We start from the raw sequence: 21,668 nt of genomic DNA, 5'->3' as shown, positions 1-21,668 counted from the left end.
AAAAATATTTAATTTTTTTAATGCAAATATTTTTCAGTTGCAAAAAATATTTTTTCTTTAATGCAGATTTTTTATGTCTGATTGTTGCATGAATTTATTGTAAATTCATTACAATCTACATATATCAAACCGAAGGATTCAAAGTACATATGAAATTTTTACTGACTAAAATGTTTAAGAAATTTTCCAGAAAGAATAATTTACATATAATAAAAAAAAAAGTTACACATACGCCACAGTGTCCGTTTAAAGTCAAACTAATACAAACTTTTTTTTGTCGCAGTAGCACATTTTTTATTTTTTTTTTTCGTGTTGGTCGCTATAACGAAGGCATATTGCAATATTGATCAGCATCATTATACATAAAAAAAAGGTTTAGAGTGTAAAAAAAAATTACTAAAATATTATTATATTACTTGCGCGTAATTTTTTACGTATAATTAATTTAAAAAAAAAAATCTGAAAATAAAACTTGAAAATCACTTAATAGTTTTTTTTTTTTTAATAACTATTCATTAAGTTATTTTCGATTTCCCAACATTACGTGAATAATTATTTGTTTAATTAATCGAGTAATTTGTTTCCAAATACATTATGTATGTTTATTTTCTTCTAAAACATTAACAAAAATACAGACAGGTTTTTAACACGCAAGGGTCTTCATTATGGCGGAGGAATTTAAAATTAAATTCAATTCAAAATAATAAAAAAATTAGAAAAAAAACTGTAAATAATATAATTACATTTTCTTATTGTTATTTTATTTTCTTATTAAATCCTTTCAGAGAAACTCAAACTAGAAAATACAATTGAATTAATAATATTATAATATATGTAAGTTATAATATAATGAACCCGTATATAAATTCATCCGTTATTTTTCAACGAAACCAATACTTTACCTTTAAACAAAAAACCCAAAAATCAATGCATATGCAAAGGATGATGATAAAGTGTTCAATTTCAAACCATATTGCATACTTTTTGGCTCACTCAAAATTACACTTGAGACTATAGAACAAGTTCAATATCCTTCACCCAGCGTTACCGTTGAAAATTTTTGAAAGGTCGCTAAAAAAGTCGCTTTCAGAAAAAAAAGGTCGCTAATCTAAAAAATTGAAAAAAAGTCGCTTTTTTGTCGAAAAAGTCGCTATATGAGAAAAAAAGGTCGCTAAACCGTTTTCATATGTTTTTAAATAGAAAAATAAACACAAGTTGTCTTGAAACAAAGTTTTTATTAACAACAACAAAAAAATAACAAAATTAGAAACTAAAAAGTGGTTGTCTGTAAAGTTGGTTTACGGACGATGATTTTGCGTGATAACGTCATAAGAAAACAGGTCGTGTGCTTTTGTTAAAAAAATGATCTAAAAATTATTTATTTGCCAACTTTCTTGTAAGAAAAATTATAAGATATAATAAATCTTATAGTAAAGTACCTACTTAAACTAAAGATTAAGACCTAACATATATGTGTATAACTGTATGATTTGCGGAAAAACGGAATAACTTTTTGAATCCTATCATAATTTACAAGAAAAAGTTAAATCAAATACCTTTTTTTTTCTTTTCTCATAATATCAATTTTTGTATATGAAAAACTTACAAAAAAATGACGCCATTAAGAAGTTTAATATTTTTTCTAAATAAAAGGTAAAAAATTCATTTTTGTTATATACATTTTATACCATCTGAAAGCCTATTGTTTCCGCTGTAAATATTCATATCAACCATGTCTGCACGACATGTACGAAAAGAGCTAGAATTTTTTGAACCCAATCAGTTTTCATCAAAAAAAAAAAGCAAAAATATCAATCTTTTTTATCTTCTCAAGCCCTTAAATAATTTTTTTAAAATTAAAATAAAAAAACGAGACCGACTACTGCACTCTTGTACTATTATTTTATTTGTTTGAAATTTTTTTTGTATTTGTTAAATGCTTGTTCAGCATTCAACTCGGTCTGCTCAGAGAGCGATAACTTATTCTGAGTCCATCGATCGCGCTCTGAACAAGCTCAGATACGTTCAGAACTAAAAAAGAAATTGAAGCTCTAAATGTTGAGAGGTAAAAAAGAAATACAATTTTTAGAAAAAAAGTCGCTATAAAGAAATTGGTGAAAAGGTCGCTTGGAATAAAAAGTCGTCGCTTGGTCGCTAAGGCTTCAAAAAGGTCGCTAATAGCGACTAAAGTCGCTTAGCGGTAACGCTGCCTTCACCTACGCTAATTACGCCGCCACATCTTTGTCACTTTCGTTTACATTCAGCTAAAAAAAGCTTTGAATGAATTATTATGAACGTACTTACATATGAGAATATAAGTTTGTTTTTCAAATAATTATTGTCAGTCTTCATTTTTGTGTTTGCTTTCCCACTATGAAAATCTAATCAGAGTAGAGATAAATCTCTTTTTTAAAATAAATATTTGCCATCCAACTGCACGCGCTTTATTGCAGATAATGTGCCCGTATTTTGTTTACTTATTATATCTTTAATGATAATTCAACAAATTATTTTATTTTAATAAATTTTTAATAAGAATTTTTATTGTTTTATTAGCGATTTAATAGCTTTGGCAAAAAAGAATTTAAAAAAAAACACCTTGAATGCAAATTTCATCGGCCTCAGCAGCAAATGACACCTAAAAATTTAGCATGTCTCATGCATTGTTTGGCCTCATTCAACTGTTAACTTGTAAAGCAAACATACACATAATCATGTGATGGATAATGGTTTTCACTTACAAGTACAAAAAAAGGAATACATTTAATATTTCAGTTTGTCTTATGGTTCGAGTAGATTTGAGTTTAAAAAGATTGATTTTTGTTTTTCGGCAAATTTGTTGGCTGACAGATGGATCGTTGACACATCAATCAAATTTTGCAATTTGATTGACAAGTTCAACTTAAAATGTTTTTATTTTAAAATGACCATTATAATAAACTGTCAGTCAAAAATTTAATGTCAAATAAATAATTTATTTATAGAATCGGATTTGTTCTTTAAGTTATCACATTGAATAATGGGAATAATTTATTATGTTTATGGAAACATGTATTTGATGTAGGTATTTAAGATACTTGTAGGTACTAGAAAACTTGTAAAGAATCGTTTTTATTGTCAAGATCATGTTAAGATAAAACATTCAACTCTTTCACAGAGTTACAAGCTACTATAAATCAAGTCAAATGTATTATAAAACGACATTGTGACGTCATAATATTCAGCACTTATGAGTTCTGAGATTCTTCAGAGCGCATTGAATGGGAGGATATTAGTCAAACGGGTAAGTCTCAAAATCTCTATGAAATAATCGTTGAAATCCATAATTGCAGTTTGTTTGAGTCAGTTTTTTTTTTGATTTTGTGAAGGTTTTATCTGAATTACATTTTATTTTATTTTTTGGAGCTGGAGTATGTCTTAGAAATTTTGTTTTTTTTCGAAAACGATCGAAAAAGTTCGTTAGATGATATTGGACTATTGCCGTGTGAAAGTTCGAAGCATCTTGCACAAAGAATTAGCCATGAAAATGAATGGTGATCAAAAGCAAGCTCGCAAACGAATTCCAGATCAGGACGAGACATCGGTCCACCATTATACGCCAAAACAAAACAAATGTCAAAGTGGATAAAAGTCTTTGGTTCTGCTCCAAAAAATGCAAAGTCGATCTTCGCTGCCAGAAAATGTAGGGCCAGAGATTTTTGGGATGCGATTCGGCTGGCCAATTATCTTGAAAACAGTTCACAAAAGTTCGTTAACTATAAAAAAAAAACTTCGGAATTTAGGGTATTATGTGCTCGCTCATTTACATATATATTCCCGTTATTTAGCACCATCAAACTTTCTTCTTTCCCCAAACAATGAAGAAATGTAAAGAGGGGAAATAAAACTATTTTCTAACTTAAAATCACTATCATTGCCGTCGTAAAAATCTATAAAAGAATAATTTATTTATATTATTAAAAGAAATCGTTTTTTTTATTGTAAATAATTGTCTGTAACCTTACTAGAAAAAAATATTTATCAAAAATTTGACTAAAAAAAAAAAGAATGAATTAATTTTGTTCGATCTAAAAAGTTGTGGTTTTATACCAACTTTCAATAAAACGGTTTTTAAACTTTTCTATACAAAAAATTATCGTTCGTAAAATCGATTAGGTCGTTTACTATCGGTTTATAACGGTTCAAAAAATATTTTTTACTAAGATCTTATTGCGACATTACACACACATTAGGGTGGGTCAAAAAAATCGAAATTCTTTTTTTTGATTCGGTACTCCGAAAAATCGATTGCTAGACCCCTCTAGAATATACACACCAAATATGAGCTCTTTATATTAATGGGAAGGTCCTCCGCTTTGCAATTTTCCATTTTTACATCAAGCTTCTACTAAAAAAAAATATTTTTTTTATTAATTGACTTTTTAGCAAATTTCTTTTCAGATTCTTGTAGGAAATTGAACGCTCTACAAAAAAGGCCTTATACACTTTTTTCGTTTATCTAACTGTTGAATAGATATTTGAGGTAAAAAAATCGAGAAAATCTTTAAAAATTCGTTTTTTGGTCTTAATTTTGTAACAAACTGAAAAATTATAATCATCAAACGCGCAAGACATATTCTTGTTGGAAATTGATTGCTCCACAAAAAAGGTCTTGTTAACTTTTTTCATTTATCTAACCATTCTAAAGATATTCGAGGTCAAAGTTAAAAAAAATTATGAAAACATTTTATATTTTAAAAAATTTTCCAGTTCACTGAAAATTCATTATTTTCAATTTAGCAAGACGTATTCTTGTAGGGGCTTAAACGTTCTAAAAAAAATTCCTTGGCATCAAATTGATTGCTTTAACCGTTTAGAAGATATTCGTATCCAAACCAATGCCCACTGATTTCAATAGTTTTCTTATGGCCCGTATGCATTGCGATTTGGATACGAATATCTTCTAAACGGTTAAAGCAATCAATTTGATGCCAAGGAATTTTTTGTAGAACGTTTAAGCCCCTACAAGAATACGTCTTGCTAAATTGAAAATAATGAATTTTCAGTGAACTGGAAAATTTTTTAAAATATAAAATGTTTTCATAATTTTTTTTAACTTTGACCTCGAATATCTTTAGAATGGTTAGATAAATGAAAAAAGTTAACAAGACCTTTTTTGTGGAGCAATCAATTTCCAACAAGAATATGTCTTGCGCGTTTGATGATTATAATTTTTCAGTTTGTTACAAAATTAAGACCAAAAAACGAATTTTTAAAGATTTTCTCGATTTTTTTACCTCAAATATCTATTCAACGGTTAGATAAACGAAAAAAGTGTATAAGGCCTTTTTTGTAGAGCGTTCAATTTCCTACAAGAATCTGAAAAGAAATTTGCTAAAAAGTCAATTAATAAAAAAAATATTTTTTTTTAGTAGAAGCTTGATGTAAAAATGGAAAATTGCAAAGCGGAGGACCTTCCCATTAATATAAAGAGCTCATATTTGGTGTGTATATTCTAGAGGGGTCTAGCAATCGATTTTTCGGAGTACCAAATCAAAAAAAAAAATTTCGATTTTTTTGACCCACCCTAACACACATACATTATGTGTGCAATGTCGCAATGTTCATGCCGAGTCCGAACGTCTTCATACACTTCCAAAAATCGCAAACTCAAAAGTACAACATAACAAACAAATCCCAAATATTTAAAATCATACCAAATATTCAATATTATTCTCCTTTAAAAAAAATATACCAATAGAAAAGAAAATTTAAATGTAAGTTGAACTCAATAGCACCAAGCTTTTTGTGTTATTTAGCGAAAGGCTTGTTTTGCATTATAACTTCAACTTTTTGCATATTTTGAAAGTATTTTTTTTTTTACAATTATGTGGCAACATAATTATTTTTTATTTTGTAAATATGTACATACCAGTGGCGTCTCGTCAGGGTGTGCAAGGTGTGCATTGCACACCCTGATCTAACGAAGAGTCTTTAAACGAACAATGTCTAATATGCACAAATATGCACAATTACACAACCCATAAAACCTACATCACACAGTCTACATTCATATTCTTAATTCCTAATTGTTCTTTCAAAATTCCTTCATCGATCATTTTGAAGCAAAAATAAAAAAATAAACACGTACGAAATTTTGCTGTGCACATTTTTTGTTGATGTCAAATAAATTCATCCAACTTAACTCCATCCGAATCCAAACTGTATAGTTCTAAGCTAAAACGCTAAAAGATTTTCGCATTATCCATCCCCATCGTCTTAGATGAATTTGTAGTATGAATGTGTAGGATGAATTTGTAGTAAACTACTCGTGCGACGGTTTTCTGTGCACGGGCTTTTTTTCTTTTTTCTTTTCTTGTGTATCTGTCCTGTTCATTTTCTGTAAAGCTTCATAGATGGAAAAAAAATGCATAAGATCGAATCTCGTGCGAAAAAAAGTAATGTACGAAAGTCTGAAATGTAGTTTTGTTTTCTGTTGTAGCTTGTAGGTACATTAAGGGCATTTGTTGTTGTTTTTTTTATTTAATTGTATCGAAAAAACCAATAAAGGGGAAGGGTCTATTTAATAAATTAATTAATTCATTGATATTTTTATATTTATCGATACCTGTAAGAATGTATAAGGGACATTTCTAAAATTGTTCAGGAAGCAAATGGCTTGCAAAATTTTATTTTCTCTCTAGTTTTATTTGCATACAGGATATTACAACCAAAGTTGAACCAAAACGTGGTGTTAAACTCATAGTATATTTCCACATCAAAAAGTTATTTTCGAAACAAATATCACCTACTATTTAGGTATGTAAATTCTCATGGAAAGGTATCGATATGTAAGTATATAATTCTCAAGAATTGCACACCTTTCTAAATATCTCACGCGACGCCGCTGGTACATACATATGTATACCAAAAAAAAATTATTTTATATTCTTGATCTATCTTGATCTTTTTCTCAACAATTTCTTCTTATTTTCGTACAGTTTTATTTTTTAATAAAGCTTTTAATGAAACGCATCAACCAAAATCAATCAATACTAAAGAATAAAATATTTGTATTAACCATTAAGATTTTTCATTGAAAAACGTTCCACATACGCCACAGTGACCCCTTAAGTTGTACAATAAAAAAAAATTAATCTCTAACAAAAAGTTCAGTTGACACCATTAAACATTTATTGAATGTTAAATGTATACAATTATTTACTGGAAATTTTTCATATAAAGATGCCAAGATTTCGGAGACCCTAAATACTTGTGTCGCAAGAGACAATCAAGGGGGCGAAATCTTAAATCTAACAATTTGAAGAAGAGCTAGAATCTCTTTTTTACTTTACTCGGTTCCTGTTAGATATGTTTAAAACAGATAAACTACTATAATAACAACCTCTAACCTCTTAAATTTGACCTAACGAGACTCGGTTATGATAAATACACTTTTCTTGTGTAGGATATCATTATTATATTCATTTCTAATTCACATATTGAATACATATTGTTAAGTTAAAGTAGCTTTTTATTTAAACATTTCAAAAACATTAAACGATGGCAACTCTTGCAACTTCGGATAGAAGAATATAAATTGAATCAATTTATTACTTCAATCAAAATATCCGACCGAATCGAATAGCATATAAGGGCTGTGTACACTATACAGAGTACAATAAACTTCTATCCTTGCCCTATACTTAATTTGATGTTGACATAATGAATTCTTGAGAAATCAATCGGCACTCTTTCTATTAATTAGTTATGATCATTATAAAATACCAAAAGCACTTCTAGACAGTAAAATCTTATCACGAATTTATTGATCTTATACCCAAAATTGAACACTTACATATATTAGATTATCTACTTTATATGAAGTACCTGACGCTTGTTTATATTTATTCATTAAATAAAATACCCAACTGGGTTGCACGTACTTGCTTTAATGAGGAATATTTTTTTTTTTTTTCTGAACGTAAAAGGTTTTTTTTTTAATTTTAAACCTAAAAAAATTATTTAACTTTATAAGCGAAAATAGAATAAAAACCTAAAACTTGTTATTTTTTTTAATTCATTGGTTCGTATGCGATAAAAATGAGCTTAAGCTCTTATCTCACTTTTCAGTAGATTTTTTTTGAGATAGATCTCTAGAAAATGTACTGAAAAATGAGATAGAGCTTTAACTCATTCTTTTTGCATATGAGCCATCAAAACACTATTAATTTTTTTTTTGAAAATCGTTAGAGTGGTTTTAAAAAAATAATACTGTTTTATAAAAAAAAGTTTCCAAAAAAATTTGTATGTCATTATCAAGAATCTACTAATCAACACCTAAAAATCGAATTTCAAAAATTAGTAACCACCCGTTTTTAAGAAATTATATGACAGGTACCGTGGATTTTGGTCCTCAAAAATAAAGTTCGGTTTCCCCTCCAGGAAAATCTCAAAACTCATAGCTACAAGGTTTGAAGAATATCGCTTTAGTAATTAAGACTGAAGCTCAAAATAGATGCAGACAGACTGATCGATTTGATCGTATTTTCAATACTTCAATAAACACATTTACGGAACAGATAAAATAAAAGAATAAAAAATTGAGAATATAACATATGCACTTCCAATAAGTCGTACCAAGTTCTAGCCATATATTTATAGACTTTATCAGGAATTTACTGAGAGATGATACTGGGTTTCGGTCATAAATCAGGTAGATACAAGAGGAAAATTTCAAAAATCTATAAATTTAGAATGGCAAAAATGTATATCACTGCAGATTACCTAGATAGATTAATGAAATACTTATATCTTCACGTGAAATTTATTATCACACTAACACACGATTGCAAACGACAATAATTTAAAATCATATCTGTTTGACTATCGTTGATTCAAACACTTTCTCTTAGTTTTAGAAATTGGTTTTTATTAAAAAAAAAACAAACGAGTAAATAATAAAAACTTAAGAAAAATACTCCTAACAAAATAATATTCCAAAATTTGTTTACACATTTCAATATCCCATTTCTTTAAAAACGTGTGATCTTTTTCAAGATATGAATGATACCATTCTCATAATTTTTTTTTTTAAACAAAACAAAATAAATAATTTTTGTGGTACACTGCGGCGTATGCGTAACATTTCACTGAACTAATTTTTTTTTTTTGTTTACTTACACCCCGTGATGCTGTTGATAATCTTGATACTGCCTCGACAATATAAGATACCGAATAAATAGAAGGCTCACCATCCATCTTGTGAGATGATGATAACAATATTCTTTAGATGAATCAGTTTTCTCAGAATAAAAAGTATTTTCGAGAATTTATTTATTTTTTGATGTATTCTATATATGGGTTAGAATTTCACGTGCCAGACCAACCGACCGACCGACGCACAGCAATTTGGATACTAATGCGACCAGAATCCAAATTATTTCAACGATAATGTAAAATTAAGACCAGCGACCCATAATAATCAATTGGTTAAATGTGTTTATACTACGTGTTGTTATCAAGATTAGCTTTGTATTTTAATTGTTTCGTTGTTATTGTTGCTTTTTTTGTTTTAAAAATTCGATAAGGTTTCTCTTTAGCATTTGTTTAGAAAGATATTTCATTTTTTGTTTATTCATTTATCTTTTTTAAAAATGATGACGAGTTTTTTAGGGTTCTTAGATTTCTAAGTTTATAGCTTCTTTATTATCTGATAGGTTCTTTGCACTATATACATTTTTTATTACTTTGCTGATGCAGAGAGTAAACAATTAAAAATAAAAAAATAAATGAGGTAAAGAGGTTGTATGAAGTTATTCTTATGACAGAAAACCTAGCGACATCAACAATGATCTCAATAGAATTTTAGACGAGAGTTGTAAAAATATAAATTGAAAAAATGCATTTGAAATTTAAAACAAAATATTTATTGCAACAAAAAAAAAATTTGCATTAAAAAATATATATTTTTTGCCACTGAAAAAAAAATTGCATTAAAAAAAAATTTGTATGCACCTGAAAAATATTTGCATTAAAAAAAATTATTGCAAATAAAAAATTTTCTGCATTGAAAAAAAATTCAATGCAAAATGTGTGCATTAAATATTTCTTTTTTAATATTCATCGAATTCCTTACAATTAGGTTCGATATTATTGTTGAAATTTCTTTGTAGGGTTAAATAGACAAAATTGTAAAAAATTCGACGAATATTTAAAAAAAAATATTTAATGCACAAATTTGGCATTAATTTTTTTTTTTTTTGCAATTCAGAAAATTTTTGAATTATAAAGATTTTATTTTCAATGCAAATATTTTTGAGTTGCAATAACATTTTTTTTAATGCAATACAAATTTTTTTTAATGCAATTTTGTTTTAATAATTATTTTTTCCTTAATGCAAAATTTATTTAATTTGTAATGGAAACAAATGCATTAAAAAAATGATTTTTTACAACCCTTATTTAAACTAACGGATTTTAAATATTCAAAAAATCTGTTGATACAAAGTACACTATTTAGCGAATCCCTAAAAATGAAAGTTTTATAGAGATTTACTGTAGAACATTTTTTTTTTTTAGAATATAACCAAGAATTACCCCTTAAATTTTCTTTCCCTTATTCCGTGTACCCTGTGTAATAATTCTTATAGCAAAGTGTAATTTTATTAAATATTTTCATTTGTCGAACCAAAATATTTAAATATTGTTAAGGATGGATAACACCTAGATGGCGCCGGCCACTGATTACTCGCCACCGTTGTCAGTCTGCCAGAACTTAAACATGCTAAATTTCAACGACCGCTGGCTGATAAATATTAAAATACATATTTTGTTTGTGGTCAGACTTGGCTTCACTTCTGGCAACCATATAGGTGTGACCTGTGCTTAATACCTGGCAAACATCAAGAAATCAAGAGGGTGTATGTATATTCAATTTTATTATTATTCTAAATAATTTAATTTTTTTTAAACTAACAATTTTTTTTTTGGGAAACACTGTGATTTTTGGTAATTTTTTTTAAGTTTAAGATGGTTAAAAATAAATAACTTTACTTTTACAGGCATCCCCTTTTACTAAGTATAACATTTATATATAAACATATTAGAAATTCCAGTATTTGGAGAGAAAATGTTCAAATGATTGATTGTTTACATTAAAGAACGTGTTACATTCACGAATGGGATTGAATGTTATTTAAGTGGAATTTACAATCTATCATGAATCTATAGTATATGTATATGCAACAAGTATGTATATTAGTTTGTGTATATTTTTAATTTGGATGGAAAATTTTCAGAATTTATAGCGCAATTATTTTGAGTTAACTGGAATTGTTTCAACTTATGAAAGAAATACAAAATCTAAAGCACTTACACATTTTTTTTTAATTTCAGTTGTAAAAACTGTTTTAAAAATATGAAACAATGTTTATTGTTCTATGATTTTTTTTAATTTATGACTTCAAACAATCAGTAGTTTCAATAAATATCTTCAAACTACTATGTAATCTTATAATTATTATTTCTGTTTGGTTTTAAAGAGTTTCAATGGAAACCAAAACTAAAAAAATTTCAAGTAAGTGAATTTTATTTGAAGGTATGTAATAATAAATAATCATAAATCTTTATTAGGAAAAAGGTACAAGGTTTGTTTATGTTTTAATTTTTTTAGTTAAACTATCAAAGAAGATCAGACCAGAATCCGTATTATTAAAAATATAAACACATAATATTGTTCATCTAGGTTTTAAGATTTTTGTGCGCTTTTGTTTATTGATATTTATATTTTCAAATGTCTGTAACCTCAATCAAGTTCGATTGAGTCATAAACTAAGAAAGTCGGCAACAATTACCTATTTTTAAACAAAATTCTTTGAGTACCTATTTTTCACCAAGTTTTCAAAATTTTAAGTTGCCTTTTTCTATAATTTTGAATTAATATTTAAAAAAATAATGGTAATTGGTAATTCAATTTGAAGTGAAATTTTCAGAACACTTAAAAAAAAAACAATATGTAGATGTAAAACGTTTCTGTTGAACAGAACAGCATAAGTTCCTAAAAAAAACTCAAAATAAAAGATATTTATTTGATATTCAAATTGTGCTGATTTTTTTTTATTTTATGGATTTTTAAGCTCCGGAGCGCCATATTGTTAGGCCCAAGCGAAAAAACACATCTTTTTGGTTCATACTGCTCAATTTTTTAAAGTTTTTGTCGAAGTATCTTAATTTTTTTTTTTGTCTATACAATACAATTTACCAATTTTTTTGGCAACAGAAGACTAAGTGTTGTCTGACATGATGTTTCAACTAGATGAAGACCCCACAAGAACCTTGTCAAATATTGCTTCGGAAATCAGAAACTTTAAACAATGTCATAGTCAGCACAAGGCCCTGACCCAATCTGGCTGAAAATCTATGAATAATTTTAAAGAAATTGTAAGGGTAGTAAAAAAAACACAAGTCTAACAGTGGTGACTGTGCTGAGCTTTTATCTTTCCATTAAGCTGAAATACGACCGAATTTTCAAATTATTTCTTCACAGATTGATAGATCGTATCTCGAGGCATTGTTTTAAATTCTAGGACACTAAATATATTGAAACGAAAGCCTTATTCCAAAACGAGCCTTATTGTCAAACCAATTTGACACTCCCCATTTTGTTCAAGGAAGCATTTTTTTAAATTTTAATCAGGAAAACTAATAGTGGCATAATATAGAAAAATAATAAAATTAAAACGATTTTATTTACATATGTAAACAAAACTAAGTCAAATTCATTCATTTTTATAAAAAAAAAATAACGTACGGAAGGGGATAAGGTCTAAAAGACGCTTTCTTTACAATTCATGCCCGAAAAATTAGCAGACCGGTCTAATGCTTAAATTTTTGCATCGAGGAGTACCGTGGCATTTTTACCTTTTTGGTAAGAAAACCGTCTTGCATAAATATTAAAGCTTCTAGCCGCGAGCCTATTCCGAATTCGTTATTTTTTAAAAAATAATGATTGGTCAAGACTTGCGTTAAAGCAAATGTCGGTCATTTTAAATCAGTATTTATAACTAGAAATGTTTCCAGCTTTGTCTATGTCAAATTTTAAGCAATGAATGGCCTTCTTTATAGCAGTCTATTTTACAGGAAAATCTTTTAAAATTTGTTTAAAAAAAATTCAAATACAGTTGAAACTCGATTAACCGAGATGGTCGGGACCGATCCCATTACGGATCATCGAAAATCCCGGATAATAGAACTTTTTTTTTCAAGAAAAAATTTACATGTCTTTAAGTTTTTATTAAAAAAAAAAAGAAAACAATTAAAGAATTATTCCATAAACGTAACAATTCATATTTTTGTTTGAACATACATTACAATATCACGAGATTAATTACGAGTATTATGAACTTTAAGGATAATTAAAAAATTGTTTCATGTCCAGGTTTTTTTTTATTACCACCTGGACAAAAAAAAGCGCAGTCAGGGCTAAGCAATTTACATGTTAAATGCAGCAACACCTTAGCCCCTTGGGCTTAGTTGTTAACCCCGATGATATCCCTGGGCTTAAAGGTAGAACTATAATTGACTGAAGCGTCCGATTCAACGGAGGGGAACAGCCCTTCCAACCGCACCCGACGGATGAAAACTCATCAAAAACTCAAAGAAAACAACAACAAAAACGTAGGATTTGACATAAGCTTCCTCCTTCCTCTAATTATAATTCTGGGTTAACTGTTTGAACAGTTTTAAATCTGTGGTACTAAACTAATTTTTTCATAAATTGTTTAGAATTGGTTTACAAACGGGAAAACTGACGTTTGAAATGACAAAATTTATTTAACTAGCATACATTTTTGTATCTCTTTGTAAAACATACAAGAAAAATACAAGAAAACCCGAAAGCGATAAATATGAAAACTCTAAATTTTCTTTGTGTGTGCTGATTTCGGAACATTCAATAAGCAGCGCTGCCAAGATTTCCGGTTAAGCAAGCCCCGAGGCGTTTTTTTTTGTCCAGCCAAGCCCGGTGGTAATAAAAAACACACCTATTGTGTGACAGGGGATTTTAGCCGTTGCTTTTCTTCGATAGAATTAATGTGAATGCGGTCAACTAGTAGTAAATCCTGATACGTTGTTCCAGAATAATTCTACTTTTCAAAAAAAAAAAATAAAAGAAAATAAGACTCTCTACAAAAAAAATTTAAAATACCTATTTTCTTTATTTTTGAGTGCTGATTTTGTATTTTTTAAGTTAAATTTTCTTCTTTTCTGTTCTCATATTACGGATAGTAGAGTTTATAACGGATAATAGAGTTTAAATAAATAAATTTTGTTTATTGTCGAGAAAGAATTTCAAATATTTTCATCACGGATAATAGAGCGTCCCGGTTAATCGAATCCCGGATAATCGAGTTTCAACTGTATATTCAATTTTGTTAAACATTTTCATTCTTTTTTATCTGATTTTTTTTTTCAAACATAGTTGGCAACAGTGAAACGCCAAATTAGTCAACTATCTGGCAGTGTGGTTTCAAACCCTTAAAAAATAATTTTTTTTTTGTTCAGTTTTAAAGAAACACTTAAATATAAAAACCGACCCCACCACCCCAAACGATTTTAATATTTAACATATCAAACATTTATAGTTTTGATAACATTTCAATTTCAACTAAGTTGGCAACCATTTTTTTACAATAGATACAATTTTTTTTTGTATATATAATTAAAAACAAAACACATGAAATCATCTCTATTAAATAATTTTTTGTCATATTAAATGGGGGGGCGGGTTGGATCTCTTCAACACCGGAAATGGCATTTCTCTCTTCTCATTACTACCTATATGTTTTCAATACAATTATAAATTATATCCTAACTTTATTATTTCAGGGACACACTTCTCTTTCTAACAAAAAAGAAAAGTAAAAAATTGCCTTTGGCATTGAAGACGAGTATTACTCGCAAAGAAAAAAAAATACAAAAAAAAAAAAAACTAAAAACAAACAAAAACAAAATAATCATGTTCATGATTGTTGTATTCAAGGTCCAATGCTAGACATTTTGGCGCCCAGCATTTATTTTATGCTAAACAAAAAAAATAAAGTCTCATTCCAACTAGAATCGACAACAACAACAAAAAAAATATAATACAGAAAAAAAAGTAAGAAGTTTCAAAAAAGTCTGTAGATACATAAACCCAATATTTTTTCCATACACGTGTGTATCTTATAGAATAAAAGACACCACAATCTCCAAAGATAAAAATTACCCTTGCCCTTAAAAAGAAAAACAAAAAAAAAAAAAATGAAAAAGGAAACCTGCCAAAAAGGGTAGATATATTTCAATACGAAGGCTACGCAAGTAGGTAGCTAGTTAGAAATGAAAGAAGCATCGATTCATCATCATACTATCGATTGCATTCTATATATTTGAAAGTCAAGCTCTTGACTAAAAATAAACAAAAAAAAAAAGAAAAAAAAGATAGTAAATGAGTGGACTGTAGGGAAATCAATCAATTTCTCTCTTCAATGTTATCTTTAACAGATTTGATTGAAAAATCAACCACTAACTGTCAATTTAAATTAAAAAGAGGAATCAAAATATTAGAAAAAGACAATTCGATTTAAAGCCAACTAAGTGGTTGGAATTATGATTTATAATTCTTGATCGATTGCCAGAGCGCCAAATCAAATCAAATCAAATAAAAAAAAAACATTTTTGGCAATCATATATTCAATGTTGCGTCTTTTCAAAACATTGAATTTATTGACGCAAAACGTTTGACAAATATTTCATTTTTTGAATTTATAAATAAAACAAAAATGTACAAAAAAACAGCATAATCCAGTCTAATTATAAAAATGCTGCTGAATATAGGAAAAAGGGCAAATGGAAGTAGGAAAAAACAACAACAACAACATTAAGAAATCTGCAGCAAGTGGAAACAAGGGTCAAGGGGAAATAAGAATGTAAAAAAGGCAAAGAGTAGATAGATTTATAATAGGAACCTGTCGTGGTTTGGTTTGGTCTCGAAGGAGGATGAAAATTCTGTTCTGGGAATAATGAAAGATGCATTGAATGAAAAATTATTATGAAATTAATAAAGAAAATCATTTTTAATACAAAACTTACCGCAACAAACGATTGACATTCAATTGGAATTTCTTCTCTATTTTTGTAGATTTTTTTTTTTTTGTTGTTTTCGTTTCCGAGTGGATTCCTTTATTGCCTCGTCGTCTGGTTGATTTTGAATTCGTGGAATGGAAAATAAATCAGAGAATATTATGATTATGGGATTGGCCAAAAATATTCTCTAAGCACGTTGTCGTTGTCGTCGTTTGGTTTGGTCTTGTGATGAAATGGTTAAGAATAGGTTTTTTTTTCGTTTTCGTGAGAAATAAGAAAACTGGTTCACATAGAACTTTTTATGACTTTGAAGGAATTCACTTCGCGTCGTTTTTTTTAATTAAAAAACAAACAAAAAATGTTTAAAAAAAAATAAAATAAATAATAAAAAAAAAAAATAAATAAAACAGAAAAAAAAATGTTTTGAGTAGATTTTTCTTTTTTCGACTTTTTATTCAGCCAGACACTTTTTTTTTTTCTTCTTCTTCTAGGCTGTATAGGTAGTAATTTTCTATTGTATTTTTGATTGGATTTTCAAAGATAAAACTTCTGGTTTTTTTTGATGAATTTGATATAAATTAAATTGTTTATCATATGTAGAATAAAATAAATAAAAAATATAATATATTTATTCAAAATAAAAGCTATATTTTCGCGTTTTATTCTGAGTGCTCATAGCGAAAATGCGAATGTGAGTTTGAGAATATTATACTTTTTTTTTTGTGTTCGCAAAAGAAGATTTGTACAAAAGAGCAAAAAGTGACAGCGGAGAAGGAAGACAACATTTCAGCTGATGGGCGATGTTTTTTTTTCAGGTGGAAATGTCAAATGGAATGACAGGAGAGAGGTGAAAATAACATGGAATGGGGTGAGTTTTTATGAAATGGTTGTGGGATTTGATGGATTTTGGTTTTTGAATGAGATAAAATATAGATTTGGACATTATGTGGGATAACAAATTAAGGCGTGTTCATTTTGGAGTTGGTTTAAGTCATTTTAAACCAAATCCTTTTTAAAACAAACCCAAGGCCGTGTGTGAATAGTTAACCCCGTGTAAAATTTTTGACGCTACTGAGGTGTATACAAAAATTTTCAGCTGTATGGCTTAATGTTTAATATTTGTATCTACCTCTTTTCTGTCATGATACTCCTTTTTAATTAAAAAAACAAAACCATCTGCAAACAAAATTTAACCAGTGCCTACGTTCTATAACTCAGTCGAGAACTTCTCGCATCGAAAAATTTTGAAACAAAAATTCCAAACGTTTCTCTATTTGGAAAAATAACCTGTGTCTGTATCTCGATGTGAGAAGCAGCCCTGTAAGTTTTTTATTCCATTGGAATATATTGGAAACTGTAAAAAAAAGGGAAAATATTTTTACCTTTGGCCATAAAAGGTCATATGGACATAGTTTTACATTAAATATCCCAAGGCTCGGTAGTCCGAAGGAAGAGCATTCGGTCGGCGAGTGGAGGGTACCGAGTTCAAGTCACGTTTAGGACATGAAAATTTTTCATTTTTTTTCTTTAATATTCTTTTTTTTATTTTGAAAATTTAAGTGACACAAAAATAAATTAACGTGAACACATTTTCAGTAGTAACATCTCACATTTAATGCAAGATTATCAATTTTTTTTCAAATATCTTACTTTCTCGCATCCTTTTTGCTTGTGAGAAATTTTGGCAGTTCAATCGAGAAATTTTCTCGATTATTTTCTTACAGACACAGTTTTATTCACATTTTTCCAGTCTGTCAAGCATTTTCATTCAGAAATGTTTCAAGGCGAGAAAAATTTTGTTTATAGAAACAAACGAATGTGAGAAAATGATTTTTGTGTCGATTCACATTATTTTTGTTCCGATTTGCGTGTTTCATGCGAGAAATTTCTCGATGCGAGAGTTACAGAACGTAGGCACAGGTCCCAGCCCAAGTAACAATTTTACTTGCATAAGGTCTATTTTCTTCGATTCGGCAAGCTATAGTTTGTATAAGTTTAATTTAAGGCTTACTTACGCAAATCATCCATTTTGGAAAAAAAGGAGGTCTCCTTAAGGTTATCTGGAAGTGTTTAGAAGAAGCCTTGTAAATAGAAGTTAAAGAAGACCTTTATAAGACCTGTTTGAACCGTTTTAAAGAAGCCTTCTATTTTCAAGTGACAGAAGGCTTTCATAAGACCTGTTCCAAGAGGTTCTTGTAAGTATGCAATGTTTTTCACCAATAAGTATGCAAAGCTTTTATCCTGCAGATATGCAATGTTTGTAACACTTTATAAAAAAACATTGCATTTTTATGTGAGGTTTCAATTAGCTCCCTTTTTGCCACTCATCTTTAATATTCGAGTATGGTCTACTGGTAAGGTGCTGGCTTGGTATGCAGAGGTACGTGGGATCGATTCCTGGCGGGGCCATTTGTGAAATAAAAAAAATGTGTTCTTTTTCAATTAAAATAAAATTCTTCCCATTTCACAACGACAGGAAAAGCATTGACATGGCCAAAAAAGAAGAAAAAAAAATAGAAAAAAATTAAAAGAAAAAAAAATCAATAAAATCTTTTTTTATTATTCATAAATTCAACATCTTATAACAACCTCCACAAGGCCTTATTATAACATCCAATGCAAATGATAGTTTCCTTAGAAAAGCTATAGTTTCCCTAAAATGTTTCATTGTTTTGTAAAAAGGCCTGCATAAGGTCGTTTTACGCTGTTCGTCACAAGCTATTAGCTTGTGGATTGCCTGAGGAGGAAGAGCTTGGGGAAATTCGGTAATGTGCGCCAAAATGATTTGCATAAGACTTGTCCTTCTTCTTAAACAAGTCAAAAAATAGCTTGCATTGACCCTTATGAAAGCTAAATTGTTACTTGGGAGCCCATTAAATTTTTAAAATTTTTTCAATTTTTATTCACCTCAATAGTGTCAAAAATTTTACACGGGGTTAACTATTTAACGCAATTCACACACGGCCCAAATGTCAAAATTAATTTCGTAAATAAATACATTCAGTACTTACAAACTCGCGGCAAGGAACATCTGTATACACGGACCGTGAAAGTTAGTATAAATAAATTTATATAGTATGTGCATAAACAAAAAATACCAAGACTGGAAACTTTCGTACGTCTTTCCCCCCCAAAACCCTGCTGTGTACAGTGTTGTCCTAGAATATATGTGAAAGCCACCACGTTGGTATATGACGTTAACACGCACACATTTATAGATTCACAACATTCACCACACATCGGACACGAACACAACGATAAGTTCATGACATTCACCACACCTCGCAGCTTGTAGGCAAACGTCAGTTGACTGCCGAATTTCCAGTCTTGGTATTTTTTGTTTATGAGTATGTGTACAAAAAGTTCACTCTTGTGAAATTTTGGCCTCTGGACTTTTAAAATCAAATAAAATACTACAAATCCTTTTTTCTTGTTTTCCTAAAACCCCGTCAGGAAGACAAGATAAAAATAAATCAATGATCATGTCCGTACAGAGGGATCCAGTGGCAAATATCCATATAATTAATTTACACCCTATTGTTTTCAGTACAAAACTCAAATCGACTTTTCACAAATCTAGCAAAAGTTCATTTCAACTCGATCCTACATACGGCGAAATGGTGTTGGAGCTTATAGTTCAATCTTCCATATAAACGGCGTATTGAACTAGCTTGGGTCCTATTCGTTCTTTTCATTCGTTACTCGGTATATTTAAATGAGGAAAAAAAAGAAGTCTGTTCAGTGATCTGTTCTGAACATTTTCAGAACATTAAAATACCACTTGTTGCTGTTCCATGAAGTTATACGGCTCTTACTGCTGATGATAGTATTTTAATACCTCATTTATAATAGCTGCGTTCCTTTTTAAATATTTATCTACTGTTTAGTACTTTAAGCTGCTTTGAACTACTATTTCAGTATAGCAAAAGTAGTTCAAAGTAGTTTTAAGTACTAAGCAGTAGATAAATATTTCCAAAGGAACGCAGCTAATGGTAAAGCCATAACTACAATGACCTAAAAAGTGAAAAAGTGGGAAATTTACAAAAGTAAAAAAATTTTATTTCTTTCTAGCGCAATTCGTTTTTGGAAAAAAACTACAAAAATGGTTTTTGAAAGCAAAAACTAAGCTTTCTGAATCATTATTTCAAATGTTTTGGTCGGAAAAACTATCACAAAATGAGTTTGAAAATTTTCACTTTTTGACTTTTTGCTAAAAGTGGCCGTTGCATTTATACCTTAACACACAGATTCTTAGCAGAATATGGCCATTTATTGTCACAATCCTGTTTAATTACAATAAATGGCAAAAATCTAACAAAAATACTGGCAAAAAAGTTTATAAAAGCTAAACTTAAAAACAATAGCAAGGCAAGTTACTGCTAAAGGCTTGGCCACACCGGAGGGTATGCGGTATAGCGGTAACGATATTTGTACTAAAAAAATCCCACACCTGAACGTTGATGTGTCAGTTTGGAATTTTTTTCATACAAGTACCCTCACCGCTACCCGTACCGCTACCGCATACCCTCCAGTGTGGCCAACCTTAATTCGTTTTAAATTGCTTACATGTTTTTAAAATTTATTTTTTATATAGCATAAATAGAAAGAAACTCTATCCGGCTAAAATCGACTCGTGAAAAGTCGGCATAAAGGTTTGAATGTGTGAGTGCTTCTGATTCTGGATTCTGATTTAAAAATCAGAAGAGAAATTCTCTTTTTTTTCAGAAGAAGAACTGTCATCCGACGCCAGTAAAACACTTTCAGAAGCATCTGAAAGCTATCCGGACCACCAATTGTAAACGACACTATTATTAGTGCAAAGAGGGGTAAATTCACAGTACACATAAAAAGGTAATATCTGCCAAACTGACATATTGGTCGTCAAATTGTCAAAACATGACAATTTGGTCACCAAATGTCAGCTACCGTTATTCTTAATTGATTTAAATTACCTACCGACGAAAAATGCACAAAAACCAAAAAAAAACACGGACTTAGAACAATTTTACTTTACGCCGACGAATTATTTACCATTTTCCGCGAAATGATAAGGGGAAATTTTACCATGTATTGTAAGCAAAATATTAAGTACTGTAATACTAAGCAGCCGTATTTATTAGATTTGTTTAAATTGGTTCTCAAAGGTTTGTTTAGTTAAGCTGGCTTAAATATTTAATTCGCCTTTAAGCAACGTTGCTTAGATTTGTATTTATATACGAATCTCCACAGATGATTAACTATTCGATAGTTGTGTCAAAAAATGAAGGGGACTAATCTAGTCCAAAATACTATTACATTTAAGAAACATCACGTGGTTTTTGACAGATTGATATGTATTTTTGTAAACAAAAATTTTTCCTTAATAAAATGCACAGAGCAAAGTCAAAGAGCATTTTTTTTTTATTTATATTAACCATTTTAATTTTTTTTAACATTCTTTAATTTTAATTTAAAATTCAAGCTCTTTTTAGGGAATAATTTCATTTCAAACCAAAATGACGTCTTCACCCCACACCCTAGATAAATTATTACCATGATACTGAGCACACGATCTTAGTAAAATTCAT

General features: G+C 29.2%; 1 protein-coding gene across 2 annotated transcripts in view; it reads right to left on the bottom strand.

The window, feature by feature from the left end:
* The window catches only part of LOC129906170 (kinase D-interacting substrate of 220 kDa), a 106,549-nt gene extending 90,093 nt beyond the window's left edge, over positions 1–16,456 (bottom strand). The window contains exon 1 of one of the 2 annotated variants that reach the window (XM_055981844.1): positions 16,108–16,456. Coding sequence is in view for 1 of the 2 variants with exons in the window: in XM_055981842.1 (XP_055837817.1) it covers positions 9,163–9,240 (78 nt within the window). In the remaining variant the exon portion in view is untranslated. Of the gene's footprint in view, positions 1–9,162; positions 9,622–16,107 lie in introns of those variants that run through there. The other variant, XM_055981842.1, reaches the window with a different exon arrangement.
* Between the last annotated feature and the right edge of the window lie 5,212 nt (positions 16,457–21,668).

This window comes from Episyrphus balteatus, chromosome 1, assembly GCF_945859705.1.
Source record: "Episyrphus balteatus chromosome 1, idEpiBalt1.1, whole genome shotgun sequence".
NCBI lineage: Eukaryota > Metazoa > Arthropoda > Insecta > Diptera > Syrphidae > Episyrphus > Episyrphus balteatus.
Note: the sequence above shows the minus strand (reverse complement) of the source record. Positions and strands in the feature narration are given on the sequence as shown.